Source organism: Corvus moneduloides, chromosome Z, assembly GCF_009650955.1.
Source record: "Corvus moneduloides isolate bCorMon1 chromosome Z, bCorMon1.pri, whole genome shotgun sequence".
NCBI classification, from domain to species: Eukaryota; Metazoa; Chordata; class Aves; order Passeriformes; family Corvidae; genus Corvus; species Corvus moneduloides.
Genome location: NC_045511.1, coordinates 2,979,494 through 3,002,343, shown reverse-complemented (window position 1 = coordinate 3,002,343; position 22,850 = coordinate 2,979,494). Strand labels below are relative to the sequence as shown.

General features: G+C 40.5%; 1 protein-coding gene across 5 annotated transcripts in view; it reads left to right on the top strand.

The window, feature by feature from the left end:
- MAST4 (microtubule associated serine/threonine kinase family member 4) overlaps positions 1-22,850 on the top strand; it is a 286,627-nt gene that overhangs the window by 119,655 nt on the left and 144,122 nt on the right. For all 5 annotated transcript variants that reach the window (XM_032095431.1, XM_032095430.1, XM_032095429.1 and 2 more), the window contains one exon: positions 15,870-15,901. In XM_032095431.1, the coding sequence (XP_031951322.1) occupies positions 15,870-15,901 (32 nt within the window). The remainder of the gene's footprint in view (positions 1-15,869; positions 15,902-22,850) is intronic.

Below are 22,850 nucleotides of genomic sequence, written 5' to 3'. Positions count from 1 at the left end.
AAACCACCCCCTCCCCCCACCAGGTTTGGGAAGAAAAACTTTTTCCTCGAAGGAAAGTGAAAGAGATAAAACCAATTTATTTAGCAAACACCCAGGGAAAAAATATACTAATGCTAAATAATGAAACCTCTCGCTGTAGAGAGAAAACCTGGGAAAATTTCAGGTTCCTTCTGTAGATCTCTCTCCCCCTCCTTGGAGCTGGGACGGGGTGGTGGGCCCACCTCCAGGGCCAAGGCCTCGGTGGAAATTCCTCCCAATGTATTCTGATGTTGAAACAGTCCAGCAGAGAAAAAGGGAAATAATGAAATCCCAGGAAAACAAAAGTTCAGCTCTTCGTCTCTGTCTCTCCGGTGAAAAAGCAAGCTGAAAACTGGCTGGAGAGCAAGCTGCTTCCTCCTGCTCCCACCGCTGCAGAAGCAGACAGGTTTTATCTCTGTGTCCTTGGAACATGAAAACAAGCTGCTTTGAAAAAGTACACTTTTGTCTCTCCCCTCTCAGGCTCAGTTTAAAGGCATAGAAAGGCATATATACTAATTTGTGGGCATAGTGCAGTGATAGGGAATACAACATCAAGTCACCCCAAGACACCTGCAAAGCAGAGTTGGTTCTCAGATATATGTGGAAGCAATATAGATGTAGTCTATACATAGCTTTTGCTGTATTACATTGCATTAATGTATTTACATTAGTTGGTGGTGCCTTAGTATAAAGGATTGTTGGTTAATTTGTTTGCTGGAACTTTTTAGTGGGTAACAAATGTGGACACAGGTAGACAAAGTTAAAGAAAGTGCTCCAGGAGTAGTGATCTGAAAGACAAAATAAAACATGCATTTATAAAGCCGTGAAAGTGAACAGTTGAATAAAAATCAGTTTGATATGGGAACATGGAATTGAGAAAGAGTTACAAGGGAAAGCGTTTGGGTAATTTTCAAGCTTTTTTTGTGTTTCAGTGCGTAAATAAAGCTGTATTCTGGTTAGGCTGCAGGTATAAATTACAAACATCTGTCTGTAACAATTATGAAGATTACTCAGAATTTTGTTAGCTTGGAAAAAAACGCTGTAGAAGAATAAATTAAATAAACTCCAGACTGGTTGTGAGGAGAGAAGACAATTCAGCTCAGATAGTTTGTTAGCTTTCACACACATTCTGGTGTGAGTACCCTATCAGTTAATTACAGAGCAAAGTAGTCTTTCTGCAACTCACACTGAACAATTCCTGCAGAAGTTTTAAAAAAAATCTGATGCTTTCTTACTTATGAAGTAATTTCTGAATTTAAAATAGTAATTTATTTTACTTTTTGAGCTGATAAAATTTTTCTGTAACTGTTTTCTCTATGTTAGTGGCTCTTGATTTGTAATTGTAAAGAAATAGTTTGCTGTTAATAGTTGAGGACCATGTCTCTACCTGTTAAACCTAGACTGAAGGTTTTAAATAGTTGAGAGGTCTCATTAAAAAGAATAACTTATTTATGCATATTGATAATAAATGGCTGGATGGATCAGCTGCTATTTTATATCTTTCTAGGCTCCACCTTAAATAAATTTTAAATCTACCCTCCTAAAATTTTACTGCTATTTACCGTAAAACCAATGCAAATCAGAGTCTTAACGTAAGAGTAGGATACTAGTGTAACTTGTTCATCATAGGATCTGCTCATAAAAAAGAAATCATCTAGTAGGTCGGGGAGCACAGAGAACGAAGCACTATTCCCTAGCACTCCTCTCTGGCAACAGCTGACAGAAGGTTGATTTGATGACCAATTAATTGCTAGAAAGTTATGTTTACCAAAGGTTAGAGCGTCTGGCAGATGTATAAATAGAAGCAGAAGACATGTTACAGTCAAATATTATAGATGTACCCTCCCTAGCAAGCTAAGATTGTGTTCCTTATAAAATTATTGTCCTGAACAAGTCAGTCTGTCACTAGTGTAATATTCATTGCACTAGATAAGTTTTGTAAGTTTCTACCCCAAACTGGGGAAGAAAAATCCACAGTATTCCCTTTTCTCCTTACTAAAACTTTAGTTCTGTACAAGGCAATACCAAGCTATAATTAGATGTTTTCAGCTGTTACTTCAGATGTGTGGTCTCTATCTCAGTGTTGCTTGCATGCTTCCCAGTCGATTAAAAATAGAAGTAGCTGTGCAGAAATTGTATTATAAATAATTTGGCTAGGATAAATGCTAGTATGTATGCAGAAGAATATTACAGAAATGTAAAATCAGTCTTAAAATATAGTTAAATTAGTCAGCATGCATCCTCAGTTAGGCGTGGAATGGCTGCACAGTATGGACACAAAAAAAGCAGTGGAGTGGGACCAAATTGTGATTTTGAAATGTCTACTAAGAACTGGGGTGGGGGAAGTGTCCGGTCATACCAGTATTGTGAAGTATCTCATACTGAGATAAGGTTTGTGCCTTCAAAAAGTCAGGTGTTCTTTTTTTCCACTGAGAACTATGTTATTCACAGAATCACGTTGTTTAGAAAAGACCTTTAAGATCCTAAGTGCAATCTTTGACTGATCACCACCTCCTGACCAGCTAGTGCTATGTCCAGTCATTTCTTAAACACCTCCACCGTCTCCCTGGGCAGCCCATTCCAGTGCTTAACAACCCGTTTCTTTCTGATGTCCTACTTGAACCTCCTCTGGTGGAGCTTGAGGCCATTTCCTCTCATCCTGTCTCTTGTTGCCTGGGAGGAGAGGCCGACCCCCACTTGGCTACATCCTCCTGACAGGAGGCAGTTGTGGAGATTGATAAGGTCACCCCTGAGCCTCCTCTTCTCCAGGATAAACAATCCCAACTCCCTCAGATGCTCCTCATAGGATCCACTCTCTAGGCCCTTCACCAGATTTGTTAGCTCTGTTGCTCTTCCCTGGATACACTCCAGTACCTCAATGTCTTTCTTGAATTGAGGGGCTCAGAACAGCACAGGATTCAAGATGCAGCCTCACTTGTGCCAAATACAGGAGGACAATCACTGCCCTGGTCCTACTGGCCACCCCATTGCTGGTCCAAGTCAGGATGCCATTGGCCTTCTTGGCCACTGGGCACACCCTGGCTCATGTTCAGCTGCTCCCCAGTGTTTCCTTGCAAGCCACTCTGCCCCAGCCTGTGGAGCTGCCTGGGGTTATTGTGACCCAAGGGCTGGACCCAGCAGCTTGGCCTTACTGAACCATCATTGGCCTCAGCCCATGATCCAGCCTGTCCAGATCCCTCTGCAGAGCCTTCCTGCCCTCCAGCAGAACAGCACTCTCATTTAACATAGTCTTATCCATGAATTAATTGAGGGTACACTCGGTCCCCTCATCCAAATCAAGTAAAGATTTAAACAGCATTGGGCCCAGTACTGAGCCTTTGGGAACCTCACTAGTGACCGTCTGCCAATTGGTTGTGGCACTGTTGTCCCTAAAATTGTTGTCAGCTGGTGTGCAGTAAGCCAGTCTCACACACAGAGCTGCGGTATTTGTTTATTTCATATTTATGCATAGATCAGAGCTGTGTGGTAAATCTGCAAAGCTAACACCCATTCTTGAAACTTTACACTATATATCCACTTTAGCAAACAAATATAGGCATATTGGCTACAAGTTATCTTGTTCTCTTATTAATTAGTATTCTACGTTCTATTGGTTTAATGATTCTCTTGCTTCTCATTCTAATTAGTCTGCATGCTCAGTCCTGCTCTTCTTTTGAGTCAGTGGGTTTCTTGTTCCATGAGTCGAAGGTCACAATCCCCCCTGCCGAATTGCCTTTTCGTTGTGCAGCTGCTGATTGAGCTGCGGGAGCCTGAGGCCAAGAGGCCGTGAACTGGCACCGATCCCTTGCACTACAAAGTGCATGAGGCTCTGTGGCACCAGCCAGATGACAACAGAGAACAGCAGGAGCTGATGACTCAGCAGAAAGGCCCCAGACTTGCACAGGGTATAAAAGCCCAGGTGGTCCTTTGTTCAGGGTCCTTCCTTTGAGGCTATGAGGCCTGTTTCAGGGGTAAGCCAAGACCTGTTTCACAGCCCGCTTCTCATTCCTTGTATCTCTGGGTGAAACATTATTTCTGACCCCTGAGATATCAGCACCATTCATCACCACTCTCTGGGCCCAGCCCCCCAGCTGGTTTTTAACCCAGTAAAGAGTGCACTTTGTCCAAGGCGTGGGCTGACAGTGTCTCCAGCGGAATGATTTGGGAGACAGTATCAAAGGCTTTGCTGAAGGTAGACTATATCCACAGACTTTCCGTCATCCCCCCACGTGGGTCACCTGATCATAAGAGATCAGGTTGACCAGGCAGGAGCTGCCGTTCCTAAACCTATGCTGGCTGAGCCTGATGTCTTGGATGTCCTGTATGTGCTGTGTGATCACATTCAAGTCATCTGATAACCTTCCTGGGTACTGGATACATCACTATGTACTTATTTTACCTACTTATTGTAGGTAAGCACAGGAAATGTGGTTTAGATGAATGGACAGCGAGTCGGATCAAGGACTGGCTGAATGGCAGAGCTCAGAGGGTCAGGGGAGTAGAATCCAGTTGGAGGCCTGCAGTCAGTGGTGTTCCCCAGGGATCAATGCTGGGGCCAGTCTCACTCTACTTGTTTCTCACTGACCTGGATGAAGGGATACAAGGTTCCCTCAGCAGGTTTGCTGATGATACAAACTGGGGGGGTTGGCTGATACACCTGAAGGCTCTGCTGCCCTCCGGCTGGACCGTGGTAGGCGGAAGAGCTGGATGGAGAGAACCCCAGTGAGGTTCAACAAGGGAAGAGCAGGGTCCTGCCCCAGGGAGGAATAACCCCAAGTACCAGCACAGGCTGGGGCTGCCCCACTAAAGAGCAGCTCTGCAGAGAAGGACCTGGGAGTTCTGGGGGATCACAAGGTGACAATGAGCCAGCATTGTGTCCTTGTGGCCACGAGGCCCAGTGGGATCCTGGGATGCATTGGGAAGAGTGTGGCCAGCAGGTCAAGGGAGCTGATCCTCCCCCTCTACTGGGCCCTGGTGAGGTCACATCTGGAGTGCTGTGTCCAGTTCTGGGCTCCTCAGTACAAAAGAGACAAGGAGCTTCTGGAGAGTGTCCAGCAAAGGGTCACAAAGATGATGAGGGGTCTGCAACATCTCTCTTATGAGGAGAGACTGAGAGAGCTGGGCCTGTTTAGGCTACAGAAGACTGAGAGGGGATCTCATCAATGCATATAAACATGTCAAAGATGGGTACCAATATGTTGGTGCCAGATTCTTTTCAGTGGTGCCCAGTGATAGGACAAGGATCAATGACACAAGCGGTTTCACCTCAACGTGAGGCAGGACTTCTTTATCTTGAGGGTAGCAGAGCACTAGAACAGGCTGCCCAGGAAGGTCCTGGAATCTCCCTATCTGGAGACATTCAAAGCTCAGCTGGATGTGTTCCTGTGCAACCTGCTCTAGGTGACCCTACCTTGGTCTGACCCTGCCAGATGATCTCCAGAGGCCACCCAGCCCTAACTATTCTGTGATTCTGTCATCTTCACTAATGAAATTAACATGGAAGAGACACTGGTGCTTTCTCTGACTCAAATATCTTGGTGGCATGACTGCAGAAAAGGTGAAAGCTGATACATTAGCCTGCCAGTTTAATCATATAAATCAATATATGAACTGGGAGGAATTTTTTATAGTATTCCCTCTTACAGACTCAGTTTAGGACTGGCTTGTCTCCTTCGGGTTTAAAACCAGCTAGGAAGTGTAGAGAAAAAACTATTGTTGGCTTTCTTTTACTTTTGTTTCATGTTGAATAGATAAAAATCTGAAGGTGTATCTTCTATTATTCTTTTATCTTTTTATTTTGTGAGGGTCTTTTAGACTAGTCGCACAAGAAATCTCTGTGCCTTTGGAATGTTCTTCCCATTAATTAGCAGATATTTCATGACAGAAACTTGCACACAAACATACTAGACAGAGGTATAAATTTCAGTAACCTTCACTGATCCTGTTAGACCTTATTAAGCTAGTATAAATAGGATTATCAGTCAAAGGTAAAAGGAAATTTAAGAAATGTAATGCTTGCAAAACTTAATACACCTGCTGATGTGATTTACTGTAGTTTCACTTGAAACAATTATTTTGCCATATTGGACAAGGAGGGGAATGAAACTGTCTATAAAATGGCAATAAACCAAAAAGATGATCTGGGTCCTAATCTCATTTGATCTAGAGTGTTAGTAGTCCGAATAAAAACTATAAAATATACCTGACTTTATTGCTAGCACATACAGAAGGACCAGGTAACGATACAAATTGTGGAAAAGGATTTATCACAGTTACATGTTTGCTTTTTGTATGTAAGAAAGATTGTCTGTCCACTGTGTTTTTCAGCTGAAAACCTTGTCTAGGCTGAAGCAGTGCTTTATGTCAAGAGTTCAGAAATTCTTACACACAGTGGTACACCACTGGTCCAGTAATTTGTATTTTTATCACAAATTATTCCAGTGAAATTGTCACTATTAGGAAGATGGCGTTGTGCCTCAAGGTAGTTGTTCCTAGATATCAACTTCCTCTCTGCATCAGAGATTTTAAACCTGAGATTGATACAGTAGATATGTGTGTCGTTGCACGTATTTTGATGTTTTCAGATGAAAATAAAAACAGCAGACTGACAGGGTTTGGGTTTTGTTCCCCTTCTCATAGGGAAAGGAATACTTAAACAGAGCATTGAAATTACCAAATAACATTTTTTCCTGTCTTCCTGGAGAGGATACTCAAAATTGAGGTTGCAGCTAATTAGAGAACCTGGGTAACATCAGCAGGGAGAGCAGTGTAGTATCAATATGAGAAATGGGATTTTTGTCATATTATCTTTGGAGAGGTTGAAATCAATTTTTCTTGCTTTTGGAGTGTATGTTGACTAGTAATTGAATATTCGTGAAAAGTTCATGCTGGGGGTGTCCTCTTGCCTACCATATAGGAGGAGGAATAGTGACAATAGCCTTCTGCAGTTCAGCAGCAAACAAATGTGGCAAACAGGCAGGACAAGGTAGGATGTGTAGAAAAGGCCCATGAACAACCATGTTTAGATTAATTGAGTTTAGGGCATCTTCAAATTTTTCAAGGCATTTAAAGCCCTGTAAGAAACCAAGCTTCAGCTGAAATTGAACAAGCTAAAGAATCAAATATTGGGAGAAACACGTGACTAGAGTGTTGAAGTGAAAAAATGAAGTGTGCATTTTGACTAAGTGGTATTCAGAAATGGGATTAATATTTACCTAGTTATTTACCTGTAGACAGTCTCACCTTTTCCAGTGCAACCCTTCTTTGAGAACTTGAAACTTTCTTTCACATCAATGGAGTATATTACTAGTAGGTTATGTGGGATCAGTTGAACTGATCAAATGTGAATTTATAAAAACTGATTAAAATGTCAACATTAAGCAAAATCTCTAATTTTGAGACCTTTAATTGCATAAGGGGCAGAAGATCTGGAATCATAAACAGCAAATATAAAGTATCCTTTTTCTGCAAAAGAGGTATATCTGTTGAAAGGGAAAATGTAGTGTTTTTTCATTGCTGTTCCATGTGATTTTCCTGGGTGAAAAAGTGAGTTATTTGTGCCCTTTGTTTCTGGTTTTCCCCAAGTATTCCCCTTATGTGTGAAGAGCAGCTGCAGAGCTCAGCTCTGCGGATCTGAGAGTGGGCATTGTGGGCACAGTAATGCTTTGACCAGACTCTGTGACTCAATTCCACTGAGCTTAAAACTTAGTTCCAGTGAACTTTGCCCTTCTGGCTTGGTCTCCTCCAGCTGATGATTGTGAACATGTAAAGGTAGAGGAAGGCCTGTATTTTGCTAGTGCTAATCAGTCCTGGAAGAAAGAGCAAATGTGTTTGGACTTTTTTGTCCCTTCTCTCCTGTTCAAAATGGCTAACAGAAACTGTTGCAGTCAAAACCTGAGTGTAGGCAAGTCTCTCATGCTGAAGGCAAGCTTAATAATTTTATCTTCTTGTTACTGATTTCAACAAAAGTCAGCAGCACCTTCTGAATGTATAACACAAAACATGATTTGCCGCTGGGGGAAGGGAGACATCTAGATTCTTGTGGGCATAATGGTCTTTAGCAACTACACTGCTAAAGAAGCATTGATGCTGGCCACTGTGTGCCATGGTAGTGTTTTTTTGTTTTGCTTTTTAACGGTACACAAAATCTTTTGTAGGTATGCCCATATAAAATTCACTGCTTTCTGTTTGATGAAAGAACCTACAGATTCAGACAGAGAAATCACTGGCTTTAGTTAAACCATGGATTTAGGGTTTTCTAGTTCTGGTTAACTGTATAGTTAGTTATATTTGTTCAGGTGAACAGTTGTACCATTGGCTGGCATTTATGTTTCATATGACATTTTTTTCTTTTTCTTATCCTTTTCCCTTAATATATGATAACACTTTTAAACTCTGGTGATGGGAATATTCATGTGAACTTGGCAGCTGGAATCTGTTGAGTGTTGGTGTTTCAAACACTTTGCAGTCCATGCATTTTCTCCATTAGTCATGTGCTGATGTACTTTGCCAAGGGGTGAAATAAAAGGACAGCAGATCAGAATGAAACATAGATTTTCAAACACTGTGTTAGATGAAATTTTTTTGTGTACTTGGAGGTGGAGAGTTCAGAGTTTTCACACTTTTTTCTTAAAGAAACATGGTTATTTATTGTTTTTTTAAAAAAAAATTCAGCTAAGAGTGCAACATAGTGGGCAATAATCTGTTAAGTAATATTTTTCTACTATATTTTACTGTGAATTATTTGAAATAAGGAAAGATCACACCACTAGAAAATAAATGCAAAGATTTACAGAGTTAATGTTGGCAACAGTCAAATTGCTCTCTTTTCAGAAGGGTACGTGCTTCTCATTAAAAGAGGGTTTTTGCCTTTTACTAATTAAAGTAGGTAGCTACTTTCCAAATAAGATATCCTGCATTATTGTGATAAGGTAGTGGAGTTGATGTGTTCTGCCACTGCTGCTTTTCGTGGAGAACGTGAGATCCAGCAGAGATAATGTTGTTAAGCATAGTCTGAATAGTTCTTAACCGCATTCCTGCTTCTCATTTGAGCAGTAGGTTACTGATACAGTTTGAGAGGGGTTTCTTTATGATGGTTTGGTATGTCCCTGAAGCATTGAGTATTATGGACTCCATTGGGGTAAACTAGCCATGCCTCATTTTCTATGCTGATGAATTTTATTTCCATAAATGGTATGTTTGTAGCACTTTTGATTTACTTATTTATTTACTAGCTTTCTTTTTTTTTTCTCTCTGGCCATATCAGTTTGGTTATGTTTTCTGTTTCCAACATATAAAAATGATACACAAAACTACTTCAAGTGACTGACTGTCTTTTCAAGTTCTTGATACTTTCTCTGAATGGACTGTTGTACTTCTTTGTCTTCTGTACAGAAAAAAAACCAACCCAGGTGTAATTTCAAAATTTAGTTGGGAGTGTTGCTGTTTTGTATCCTTAAACAATGTTTTACAAGGTAAACAAAGTTCTTTTGCTTACTAAATATTATTACCAATCCTGCAATTGAAGGGTTTTCAGACTATAGTGTATTTCATAGGAAAATCCTTACTGTTAACTCATGGAATCCATCTGAAATGTTTCATGTTTTTCCATACAGATCAGTGATCTTACTGCTACATGAGAATTTCTAGAATACTATGCAAAGCAAAACACATTTAACTGCTGTTTACTTAGTTGAGGCTAGTCTATTATAAATCTTAATGTTGTATCTGGTTCATCTGTAAGAAAATAGATTATTTAAATTGCTCTTGTACGTGATAAAGTTTTTATTATATGGTTTTTTTATGTAGCCAGTTTGTCATTCTTCTTGATCCAGTTAATTTGCATTTAAATTGATAATGCCTGGCACCTGAATATTCCTTGCGTCACATCTCAGAACACAGAACTGAAACAAAGGTATGTTTCTCCTTTGAAGGATACAGTCAGCAGTGCCTGTAACAAAAGCAGAGAAAGTTAACTAAGGAGATAAAAATGAATTGCATAGAATACACAATATCGAATTAGGTAAAATGCGGCTTTTTTTGGCCAAGTCTGAGCTTAAGTGCCTCTTCACTTCTACAGTATAGTCCCATAGTCTGTGGTGGTGTTGCTAATTTGCAACACCATTTGCTATTTTGGCGATGTGAGGAGAATACGTTACCATACAGAATAATATCTTTAAATGTTGAAATGCACCATTAAGAATGTGCAGAATTAAGAAGCACTGTGTTTTGTCTCAAGGAGTGTTCTGCTGTCAGAGGACAACTGTGAATGGAATCTTCCTTGAGTAGTGGTTACTACCTTCCAGAGCTTGCCAGTGCAGAAGTGGCAATTTTTGTTCATGGAAATGCTTGTGAAGATGTGATCTTCACAATTGATCAGTGAGATCAATTGGTGAGAGTACACAATAAGCAAGCAAAAGCTCTGGTAAACTGATGGCTCCATCTGAATGAGTAGAAAGAATCTGTAAGCCTTGATCTGAAAGGCAGAATATCAGACTTTACTGTGAGGCATCGATAATGCCTGGCTCTTTGGCAGCAAGTGTGGAAGAGGAAACATAATGATCTTGACTTACATTACCAGTGAAGGACATATTGGTGCAGTTTTCCTGAGAAAAATGAATCTAGAATTGCATCTTGGACAAGACTAGAACTCAGACTGCTGAGAAGGAAGTGGTGCAAACACAAACTCACTTGGGTCATCTGAAAAGAAGAAAAGTTTTATAGTTACACCTGCTTTGAAAGAAATCAGAACCAAGTGAGAACACCTTGACTGACAAAGAAAAGACCTCAACTTATTTTGTGCCTCTTTTTGAAAATTGGTTAATCCTGTATTGAACTGGAGTTTTTAGGGTCAATAGCCACTCCTGAAATTCCACCTTGATGTTAATAGAATACCATTTCTGAGGCAAAGGCTTACTTAAGTTCCTGGAACCAGGAAACACTCTTAAGTTGTCACAGAAACGTAAGACAGCTTTGCCAGAGAAACAAACTTAGAGCAGAAGTTGCACATTTGGTGTGAGACACTAAAACTTGTCATTTGTTGTGGTTGATCTGTCTCCACACAGAGTTCACTGCTCTGTGATTCAAAAGAACCGAATGTTGGCAAAGTTGGAAGCAATAAAATAAAAATCATAACCTTCCACTGCCTTGCTTAGAAGGTATTTAGAATGGATTAGTGCAATGACTTGATATATTATAAAGAGGTCAAGATTAGCTTGTAAAAAGCTCTTGCACTTCTGTAATACCTTTCTCTGATAGATCGAAACAATACTTTGCTTTGTTATTTGCACTGCTTTCTTTCCTTATTCCCTCATCCAAATGCAAGATCTGCTGTCATCCCCTAGCTTATCTTCAGCAAAAACATAGTAATTACTTAAGAAGAAATCCTTCAAATTTGTTCCTCAAAGCAGTAGTCTTGCTGTCATTGATGATGATAAAAAGGTGAATTGTGTGTCATTGCTGATTTTTTTTCTTTCTACTGTTATTAATGCAGTGATAATGTTACAATTTTAGCTTGTTAAGATCTAACACAGATTGCCAGAAAGCTGTCAGATGTTTATACTTTATGATGGATAGGTAGAGCAACAGTGTTAAGAAAAAAAAGCTCCTCATATTAATCTTATTATACTTAACACCTCACCAGCTGAAGAATGCATAACCCAAATTTGTTTTGAAAAGGTGCACTTTTCCAGACTACTTTTATGAACAACTATAAACTCTGAAAGTCTTCTTGTATATTTGAACATCACAATTGTTGGAAGATGGTTGTAAAACCAACATTGTATTAACAATATTAGCTATGTCTTTGGTAACTGATGAATGTAGAAACTTTTTATTGGTTGTTTAAAATTGAACCCAGTAACAAGCAATAAGTTCATGACATCTTTTCATCCTTGCATATAGGGGATGAAATTCACTATTTTAAATTTCCTGTAACTTGCTGGCAATCTTCACAAGAAATGTGATGAAGTTAGTGTTTTCTAAGTAGCTTCTTTCATTCAAATCTATTAATATAGTTTTGGTTTTGAAACCATATTTCTAGTTAGTAGGGTGAAGGCTTTGACCCAGAATAAAGGTGACTGTGTTTTACTTGGTCATTGGGGTTTTTTTATAAGGCTGAATATCTGCACTGTGGTGAATATGCTGAACTTGTCCATACTGAAGTGTCTTAGAGGCGTGTAGGACCAGAGGAAGAATCATAATTACTGAAATAATCAAAAAGCATTGTTCTTGTAAAAACATGTTATTGATAGTAAAATGCGCAGAGTAAAGAGTATGAACTTATTAGTGACAGCTGCAATTACATTCAATATACCTGGTTCTTAATGCTGCATCACAGCAATTTGGCACGGATCTCTTAAACTTGAGGCAAGGTTCATTATATTTTGTGACAGTAGTTTTTGAGACACACAGGGCCTCAAGGGCAAGAGAGTCTGGTGCATTAAATCTGCTTCGTGTTATTGCAGTGGAATGAAATAGCCCTAAAACCAGCCCAACTTGAGCTGGCCAGAGGAGGATTCCATGTAGGACAAGGGCAAAAGAGCACAGTGTGATTGTCCAGGGCAGAGCTGGTGACTGAGAACCATGCAGAGTTGTAGTGAAGGCATCTTTTTCTCTTTTTAATGCCCCAGGTGCTTGCCTGCTATAAGTATGTGATCTGAAGGTCTTGACCCTGCTAAGTTTTACCTTCAGCAGTCTGTGTGTATTGAGTGCTGAGCAGTGGAACTAGGGCAGACAGGTCTTCTGGGTCTTCTACTGAGGCTTTTAGAAAGGAAACACTGTACTGCCAGAAAACTGAAGTGGTTGCAGGTCATTTGGAGTTTAACTGAGATCTGGGCTGGAGCGTTGTAAGCCTGAAGAATTGAGTGATTTTGGTTTGGTATCATTTGTCCCTGTTTCAGTGGCTGTGACTAAAACAGATGGAAGAGGCAGGGTAAAAGTGTCGTCTTTAGCTTTTTAGTATGAAAAGTGTTTTATATACCTAGGAAATAAATGATTTATCTAATCTCAGCTATAAAATAGATGTAAGCCAGATGTAGAGCATGTTTATGCTTTTCCCACCTGTTTTGTGTAGAGCCAGTTGTAGAGCTGTGCTGTACTGTTGTAAAGCTAGCATCATGTTGGTGAGCCTTCTCTGGAGAAAGAAAGTCTGTAGTGACACAGCCAATAATCTGTGAATTCCTTCAGGCTGTGAAAAAGTCTTTGGGGCAGGTGAGTCCTAAGTAACACTAAAAAAATCATGTAGGAGCTGTAATAATTTAGTCTGATCTGAGAGAGAAAAGCATCCTTCGGTTTACTATATTTTAGGTTACTTTTTTTTTCTTGGAGGTACTCCAGCTGGAGAAGCATGAGAGAAGTGACCTTTCATTTCTGTAATAGATAGGAAAAATTAGAATAGAGATATTATCCAGGAAGGATATTTGTTTTATTTCGGTCCTTCTTCTGTTTATATGTAGATTGTTTTAAAATTCAGCCTTAGAAATGCATTTCATATTTCTGTATGAATTATGTACTTAAGGCTTTGCTTTATTTTTTCCATTGTATGGGGTGGTCTTGGCAGTTTTTAACATCGTCATCAGTGAGCTGTTATTTTTTTGGAACTTCATTTCTCTAACTTTATTAGTCGAAAGTAGTGCTTCAGGATGGCACACATGACAATGTGCCAAGAGATTGATGTGACTTCAGGTGTCTACAGAAGCCAGTGTCTCTCATTTGCTGTGCTGTAATAATGATAAACTACAACCAAAACACTCCAATTGAATACAACCACAAAACAAATCAGGTTCATAGGAAACGAATTCAAAGTACATGTTGCAACTCAAGCCCGCATATGATTCTTGCTTGTACTGTTTGGCAGCTTTCCCACAAGCATTGTCTATTACAGTATGACAGTGTCTACCATTGCAAGTAAAGTTATATGTTAGAAATAGAACACAATGACATTGTAAATATTAAAGAAATAAAATACAAAGGGAAGTACGTGGGCTCTAACTTGCAGTTACATTTTGTTCATGATGAATGTGACATTTTAAATTTAGGGGAATTACTCAGCTTCATAATGCAATATTGTGTGCAGGTGTAACTGTTCTTTTGTGTGTAAGCACATGTTATGCTAAAAGATGTTGTTTCAAAATGCAAGTTCTGAACAGTTGCTGGAACTTCCTAGGAAGTACCAGAATTTGTTACCAAGGCTCCTAATTCTGCTCTCCTATGCCTTTGCATTACGATGTCTAATTGCATTGTTTCACACTATTTTTTCCTTCCTCATTCAAGTGAACAGGATGGGCGGTGCTCAGGAATTGAACTGTTACTTGATATTTTAGTCCTTATCATTCAGTTAGCAGCCCAGGCTTTATTTACTACACACCATTTAAAACTCTCTAAAGAATACATAATTATTCATTCCCTTATGGCCTTTTATCTAAGATGCCTAGTTGAACTATTTTTGTCCATTTGATTGTATTCTCGTATGTGTTTTCTGGGCAATACCTAGATTTTTACTTTCTTTTCTGTGTGAAATAAATGTGTATGCATATACACAGAGTGCATATATATAGTTTATTTACTTTTGAAAGAGAATTTTTCATTTACTCCCTTTGATAACTTCTAGAATGGAAACTGAGTGTCTGTTATATACTTTAAAACAGCCTTTTGTGAGGTCATTGTTAGCAGACATAAAAGAGCGCAATTAAATTACTAAATGCATCCAGCCACGTAAGTTGAACCATTCACAAATGCAGCCTTGTCTTTCCTGATGCTCTTCAATTGTATTTTGACTGTATATCCTCTAGGTGAGACAAGTTGTCCTTTTATTTGAATGCAGTTGATCTCCCTGCTGGGCATGATTGCAAAGAAGACTTAACTAATGTAGCATTCAGGTTCATGTGAGAAATGAAATGAGGGCAGTTGAACACTGGAACAGATTGTGTGGAGAGAGGTTGTGGGTGTCCATCTTTGCAAAATGTTGAAAATTATGTTCAAAACCCAACTGGATGTAGTTTTGAGTAATCCGTTGCAATTGGCTCTGCCATGAGTAGGTTGGACCAGAGGATCTCCAGAGATGCCTTCCAGCCTCAGCTATTCTGTGATTTACACAACAGATGATAATATATACTTGTGGGTATATGTATTTTGCTTGTTTCTGATGGCCAAACCTTTACGGATCTTGTGGCTTTCTTTACACTAAAATAACAGTAAAATGTTTGTTTTGCAGTTTCTATTTGTCTAGCAGGTTGTCTTGTCAATCCCGTAGAAAGTTGTTTAATGGTTAAACTATAGTTTGACTATTTAACTGTTCCCAGCAAAAGATGTAGAAAAGCTTAACAACGGTGTTTCTGTTGTTATCCTAGCACTTTGTAGAGGATTGTAATAAATTGTAGTTATTTATCATGGACCAAATTATTATGTACGTAATCTTTTTTGGGTTTAAGAATATAGTGTAGAAAGCTTGTTCGCAGTGGTCACCTGTTCAGCTCATGATCCTGTTACTAACAACTTTTGCAAATGACAGGTATTGGAAAGAACTTAGTTTGTCACTGACTCTTGCAAATTTTAATAGTGTTGCCAGTGCATCATAGCTGACTGTAAGGCTTTTCTGTCAGATCTGTGTATTGCTTGAAATATTTTAATATTGCTGCTACAAAAAGGCCTAGACTTTTCCAATTGCTAATGTTAATATTTCAAATAAAGTAAGGTGGTACATGTAAAATCTGTTATATCTTCTACTGTCCCGATACACCACTTCTGTCTCTCTGCTACTGATGGGATGAGAGGATTACAGTACTTGTCTCAAAAAGACCACTTCCAATTAAAATATTTTATTGCTAATACACTGTAACTTTTTTCTGTTGCAGAAAGAGTTGAGCCTTCCAAGAAGAGGAAGTTTGTAAGTACATGAAGTGTTTCTCTATTGCTCTTAGATTGTAGTATGTATTTTTGACGGTTTTAGAGTAGGCTAGTCTTGTTTTCAGGTTAGTTAGAATGGAGGTTAAGTGTGGCAGTTGATCTGCCTTAGAATACATACAAAGAAATGAGAACTGTAAATGAAAACTTTTGGGTTCTGCAGTCACCATTTTTATTCCCATCTTTTAGAGAAGCTATTGTGACGGATTTCCAAAGGGATAAAAAAGTTCTTATGTTCAAGTTTTTGTTTCATATTAAATATTTTTCCTGTTAAAAATCAAGGAAGAAATCTGATTTCTTTGTGAATGGTATAAAAGAAACTTGTCATGCTTATGAAATTCTGTAAACAGTCCTGTGGATGTAAAGGTGGGAAAAAAGAATAGATGTGTTCTACTAAATGTGTAGGATTGTTAAGCTACTATTTTGATTATAAAGACCACATATTCTTGTATAAATTGTTGCTTACTTATAATAATATGTACTCAGATACTGAGTTTATTTATCCTTTGCTCAGATTTCTATACCTTGGCTTTGACTTTCCAGTGGTTTCGAGCTGTTTGGTTTTAAAATTTGTATTTTTTATTTGCATCTGTCTAATTTCTTATTCTGTATTAGTAATTTATTGAGAAAGTATTGGGATGAGAACATCACAAAATGTCTTAAGAAACAAACTCTGTTCACTTACTGCTTTCTTTCAAAAATGCTTTAATACTATAAGATGGCCTATGGATTATAGGTGACAACACATTGTGAGTAAAACCCTGTGCCCTTGCACAAGAGGCCAGTTACTTGGTTTCAACTTGATAGTGCTGTGTAGCTTTTGGTGATAGAAGGTGAGATATGTGAATAACTGAAACAGTAACTGCTGGGAAAGTGCAGTGAAGTGCTCTGTTCTGACTCAAAAGGCGTATCAGAAGTCTGTACTTCATAGGATATCTGCTGTCTTGGAAAAAACTCGTTTTAGGTTCTGATGCATGAGAAGTGTTACGCTAGACAGTAAGCAAACCCATTAAGTAAGAAAAGTCAAGGAAATAGAAAACTAATTTCCTGTCAAGTATTTCATTATTTAAGCACTTCAGGGACAGAGAGAGAAATAGTTAAAGAAAATTACTTTTGGTACATTCTTTTGGTGTCCTTGGCACTTTATATTAACCTGAAACTGTTGTGTGGGTAGAAGACTGCCTCTGTTAATGGCTAAACTGCTGTTCACTTCAGCCAGAGCAGAAAGTAGCGCTTGGAACTTGACCTTGCTTCCTCTTGCTAGGATGTTTGACATTGAATGTTATTAGTTATATTAGTCCAAATTTGAGGAATGTGCAATCACCTCAGTTGCATTCACATACATACTGTTTTAGCTGGTCACTGCGATATAAGTGCACTTTCTGTAATGTTGCTGAGGCTTTAATAAAATGTAGTAAAGAATAGCACCTTGTCAGTATAATCATATCTAGTTATTAAAGTCTTAGGCTTCTGCAAGTGGTTATAGTAGGCCAGGTACCCACCAAAGCTTCTCTGTCACTCCCCTCTGCAACTGGACAGAAGTGAGAAAATGCAATGAAGGGTTCGTGGGTTGGGATGAGGATGGGAAGAGATCACCAGATCTCTTCACCAAATACTGTCACAGGCAAAACAGACTTGAATTGGGTATACTGATTGAAGTTACTACTAAAAAAACAGAGCATGATGATGAGAAGTAAAATAAATATTAAGAACACCTTCTCACACCACTCCATCCTTCCCAGGCTCTACCTTTTCTCTCTCAGTGGCACAGGGAGTCAGGGGAGTGGAGATCAGTTCATCACGTGCTGTTTCTACCACTGCTCAGGGAGAGGAGTCCTTCCCCTGCTCCAGTATGGGGTCTCTCCCACAGGAGACAGTTCTCCATGAACTTTTCCAGTGTGAGTCCATCTCATGGGCTACAGTTCTGAGTGAACTGCTCCAGTGGGGTCTCTTTCCACAAGGTGCCGTCCTTCAGGCACAGCCTGCTCCCGTGTGGGTCCCCCACGGGGTCACAACTCTTACCAGGAAACCTGCTCCACCATGGGCTCCTCTCCATGGGTCTGCAGGTCCCTGCCAGGACCCTGCTCCAGCACAGGCCTCCCACAGGGTCACAGCCTCCTCGCAGGCCTCCACCTGCTCCAGCGTGGGTCTGCTCCAGGGGCTGCGGGTGGATCTCTGCATCCTTGTGGATCTCCATGGGCTCAGGGGCACAGCTGCCTCACCATGGTCTGCTCCAGGGGCTGCAGGGGAACCTCATCTCCAGTGCCTGGAGCACCTCCTGCCCCTCCTTCTGTACTGACCTTGGTGGCTGCAGGGCTGTTCCTTGCACATATTCTCACCCAGCTCTTTTCTGGCTGCAATTACATTTACACAATAACTTTTTTTTCCCCTTCTTAAATCTGTTATCACAGACGTATTAACATCATTTCATTGGCCCACCCTTGGCCAGTGGCAGGTCTGTCTTGGAGTTGGCTGACATTGGATCTGCTGGGCAGGGAGGAAGCTTCTGGCAGCTTCTCACAGAAGCCACCTTGTAGCTCTCCCCTGCTACTAAAACCTGACCATGCAAACCCAATACAACAGTATTTTAAAATAACTTTAATAGTGCTTAATTAAAAGGGCTCATACTACTGAGGTTAGGTATGGCTGTGGCATCAGGTTGTGTGCATGGGCTGTGTTGGCTGCTGTATTTGTATATTATATCCATGTCGACATGAAGACTGAATTTCAAAATTTGAAAGGTCCTATGTTTTCGTTGGCGTAGGCATCTAGAAGTACTGAACAGTTCCAGGTAGGCACATCACACCATCTTTCAGAGCTTCAGACCCAATGTCATGCCAAGGACACAGCTTTAAGCAGGACAGGGAGAGCTATTTCAGGGGTGAGCAACCTTAGCGTAGTTGGCATAAACTGAGATAAAGAGTGCTGGTTGACTAAGGAGTGAGCTTTTCCATGCTTGGAGCACCCCCTGGCTGTGCTGGCACAACTCCTTCTGTGGACACAGGCAGAATTGATCCAGGTTGCAGCTAGGTTCATGCAGGTTTTTCATCATGTTTTTCATGCATGTTTTTCATCATGCCCAACTGCACAAATGCCTTTCTTTCTGGCAGCAGGGTGTGGTGGCTTGGAGGCAGGATGAATAGATGGGAGCTTTCTCTCAGGCTGACTCCAGCAGCAAAACTGACTTTTTAAGATTAACATGATTGTAAATCTGCATGGCTGTTAGTGTCCCACTTTGCCAGTCCATTGGAAAATAATATTGAAGTATATTTTTGCACACTGCTACAATGGGGATTGGTTATTTATATCTTGGTAGGATATTTTAATTGATTTATTTATTTTCACCAAACAGTTCCAACCCTGACTCAGTTTGTTTGTCATGGTGCTAGTAACACCAAGGTTATGGGTTTGATCTCTATATGGGCCATTCACTTAAGAGTTGACTTGATAATCCTTATGGGTCCTGTCTAGCTCAAACTGTTCTGTGATTCTGTAATATCAAGGAAGATACTTGTGCTTAGTGTTAAGCTAGACTCAGAAATTCAGATTTAATTTGATCAGAATTAAATGTTGCTGTGTGTCTGTGAAGTGTACAGGTCCTATTATGAACCAGGGAATGCCTGATAGCATCTACACATCCCTATCCATTAGACATTCATAGTGTGTCTAGCTGAAGTAGGTAGCCACTGGTCGTTTCTCAGTGTGTGTTAAACAGTTGAATTTCCATCACTGAATTTAAGGTGTGAGTGTCCTTATCCTGGTTTGTTTCCTTACATAGTGGCAGAGTTCAGAAAAATGAGAGCTAGACAAAGGGCATGAACTCTAAGGTTGTGGCACAAAAATCAGACTTAGCTTTGAGTAGGTACGTTCTGGTTTAAAATACCCTTCTCCTTAAAAGAATATTTACAACAGGCTTCTCTGAGGTGGGAGAAGAGCCTTCAAGAACAGCAATACATGAGAAGAAGTAAGTAGAGGCAGTTTCTCCTTTTGTTGTGCCTCAGTGCTTAAAGTACCTGCCCTAGAAGTAAAATTCCTGACTTTTGATAGATTAAATCTGTTCTCCTTCTGCCTTCTTTTCAATTTTTCAATTTCCATTTCATTTGGAGATATATTGCTTTGATGTGTTTATTTTTGCTGTGTCTGTCCTTCTCCTTACAGTTCTGAAACTAATTTCAGTAATTATAAAATATGGACTCAAGTTCAGTACCAGCAATTATATAATCTGCTTGCACCTGTGGAAGCATCAAAGTTGCTCATGGAATTTTCATAAAAGTAATTTATGCATTTCAGTAAAGCAGCTGATATCCTTGCAGAGAGAAACAGTAGTTTCAAGAGAAACAGTAGTTAAAACCACTGCTTGCGTAGGTGCTTAAGTAAGTTTCAAGAAAGGTAAAAACAATTTTGTAAGAAAGTTTTTTTGAAAAATATGAAAAATGAAAAATATGGACTGTCAGTTGCCTTTAGGGAAAAAGTGGGAATGATTCATAGTGTGGAAAAAAAAGGAAAAAAAGCTCTGAGTCACGTGTCATGTAGGTAGACAAAACTGGAATTTGATTAACAGTTTCTGTGTGCACATAGACATTTACATCATAAAAAATTGGCTATATTCACAGGTAACCTGGTATCTTAAATTTGGAGAGCGGACTAGATTAATTTTTGTTGATGGGTAATGAATTTCTCAATTCTAGTATAGATACATTGTGCTCCAGTAGATATGCTCCATAGCCTGTGTTTGAATCTTAAATTGCATATTCTTTAGTGTCATTACTAACATTGTTTCTGTCCTCAACTTTCAAGGGTTTTGTACCACTGTCACTGAGAGGAATTTTCTTTCCCCAGCATCTCTTGGATCCCTTGAGATTGACATTGAAAAACTCAGTTTTGTCTTTTGTATGATTTAGTTACTGTAACATGACCCTTTTCCCTCACAATCGTGCTTACTTCAGCCTCCTTAAATCCTGTGCAAGTGTGCTGCCCATTGTCTGTGTTTCCTTCTATTAAAGTTGTGCTGGGCTAACGGGGAGAGTTGTGGCATGTGCAGTGTGCTGGTTAGCCTTGTTGTCACCTTCCTGTTGTCAGTGCACGGTCTTCTGCAAACAAGTCCTTTGTGCTGTGGAGAGCACAGGCCTGATTTATTTGTACACAACACGTCCCTGGGTGTTCTACTGCGGTTGGCTGTGTCCTTGGCTAACAGTACAGGCCACTCTGTTTAATGTTGTTCCGTTGGGTTTTTTGGTCCTTGCACACACAATTTTGCATCCCTGCTTCATTTACACCAGTATTAAAATAATTATGTATCTCTGCAGTTGTCTTGGACTCAGATTTTACTAGTGTATGTGTGGATTTTATTGAGTTATATCCTCTTTTTATGATTTATCACATCACATATTAGAGAAAGGAATGATCTGTTTTAAAGTAATTCATCATGTCTCTTTTCAGTGAAAAATTATGTATACTATGCGAGGGTATTTTAAAGCTTTATAAAAATACCTTTTTGTCGGGGTCTCCTCCCCCCACCATGGAGCCCTGGGAGAGGGGCCCTGGGGGGAGACACGGGGTTTCCCTGGCCCTGGCCCTGCTCAGCCTCGTTCCCCACTGGTTGTTTTGTGTTCCCTGCGCGGGCAGAAGGACCCTCGGGTCCCGTGATTGAGCAGTTCCTCAGCAGAGCCCCGGCCATGCGGCTGGGGAAATAAACATCTCTGAAACATCTATCAAGAATCTGTCCATATATATTTCTTTTCCATGGCACTCCTGGTTTGATACATCGTGTTACAGTATCCCTGCTGTAACAAATGGTGGAGAATTGAGAGCAGAACGATCCCTGATCCCTAAGCGACTGATTTGTGTGAGTAAACCCTGGAAACTTCAGATTCCTCTTCTTGGTTTTGCTTTGCTATTCCATATCTAAACTATGGAGGAACCGTGGGAAGACTCTTGGCTCTCAGAGCCGCATATGGACATTTATCTTAAACTTAAAAAGATTCTTGAACAATGATTTGTAAATTTTAGCTTAATTCAAGCTCAAAAAGAGCTGAAACACTTCCTGGCATGGTTGTTTAAGAACTTTTTCTATGTTTCTTGGGATTTAATTCTTCCCAAAGACTTTTGGAACACCGTTTGGACACAGCTAATTTTTGAGTCAAAATCTGTGCCAATGGAAAAATATTTTCGTGAATATTATTTAGTTACCGAGACTGTTGAGCAATGTCAGCTGTGTCCTGGCGAAGGGAAGCCTGGCTCAGGGACCCTGCGACCCAGGCCATGTGGACAGAGCGCTTTCTGAGCAGCAGCGAGGCAGTTCCCGCGCGCGGGCGGAGCCACGCGAGCCGCAGTGTCGGTGGCGGAGCGGGGAGCGGCGGGAGCGGCGGGACCCGGCGGTGCCCGCCCGGCCCCGCGCAGAGCGTGGTGGAGCGAGCCCCGGGAACGCCCGACCGAGAGGGGCGGCGCGCGGGCGGCGGCGGGCGGCGGTGGGAGTGGAGCAGAGCCATGCCCAGCTGAAACACACGCAGGTTTCAGGGGTGTGGGGTGTGGGGGAGTCATCGCTCCGGGGCCCGGCCGAGACGTGGATGCAACGCCTGGCATCGGCAGCAAAGCTGCGACCAGAGGAGGCGACGCGCGGAGAACTGAGCGGCGCGGCCCGGCCCGGCCCGCGCGGCCCTGAATGTGACCCCGGGAAGAGCACGCAGGCACGAGCAGCCCTGGCAATTCCAACACAGGAGCAAGCGAAAGAGAAAGCAAGAATGCAGCGAGACAGAAAACAGCAGCCACTCAGAAAAAGGAAAAGATCATAGTAGCCAAAGTTTTAGGAATAGTAAAGTGGTATAATGTTAAACAAAATTATGGTTTTATAACAAGATGTGACAATCAGCAAGACATATTCGTGCATAGAACTGCTATTAAAAAGAATAACCCTGAAAAATGCATCCCAGGCT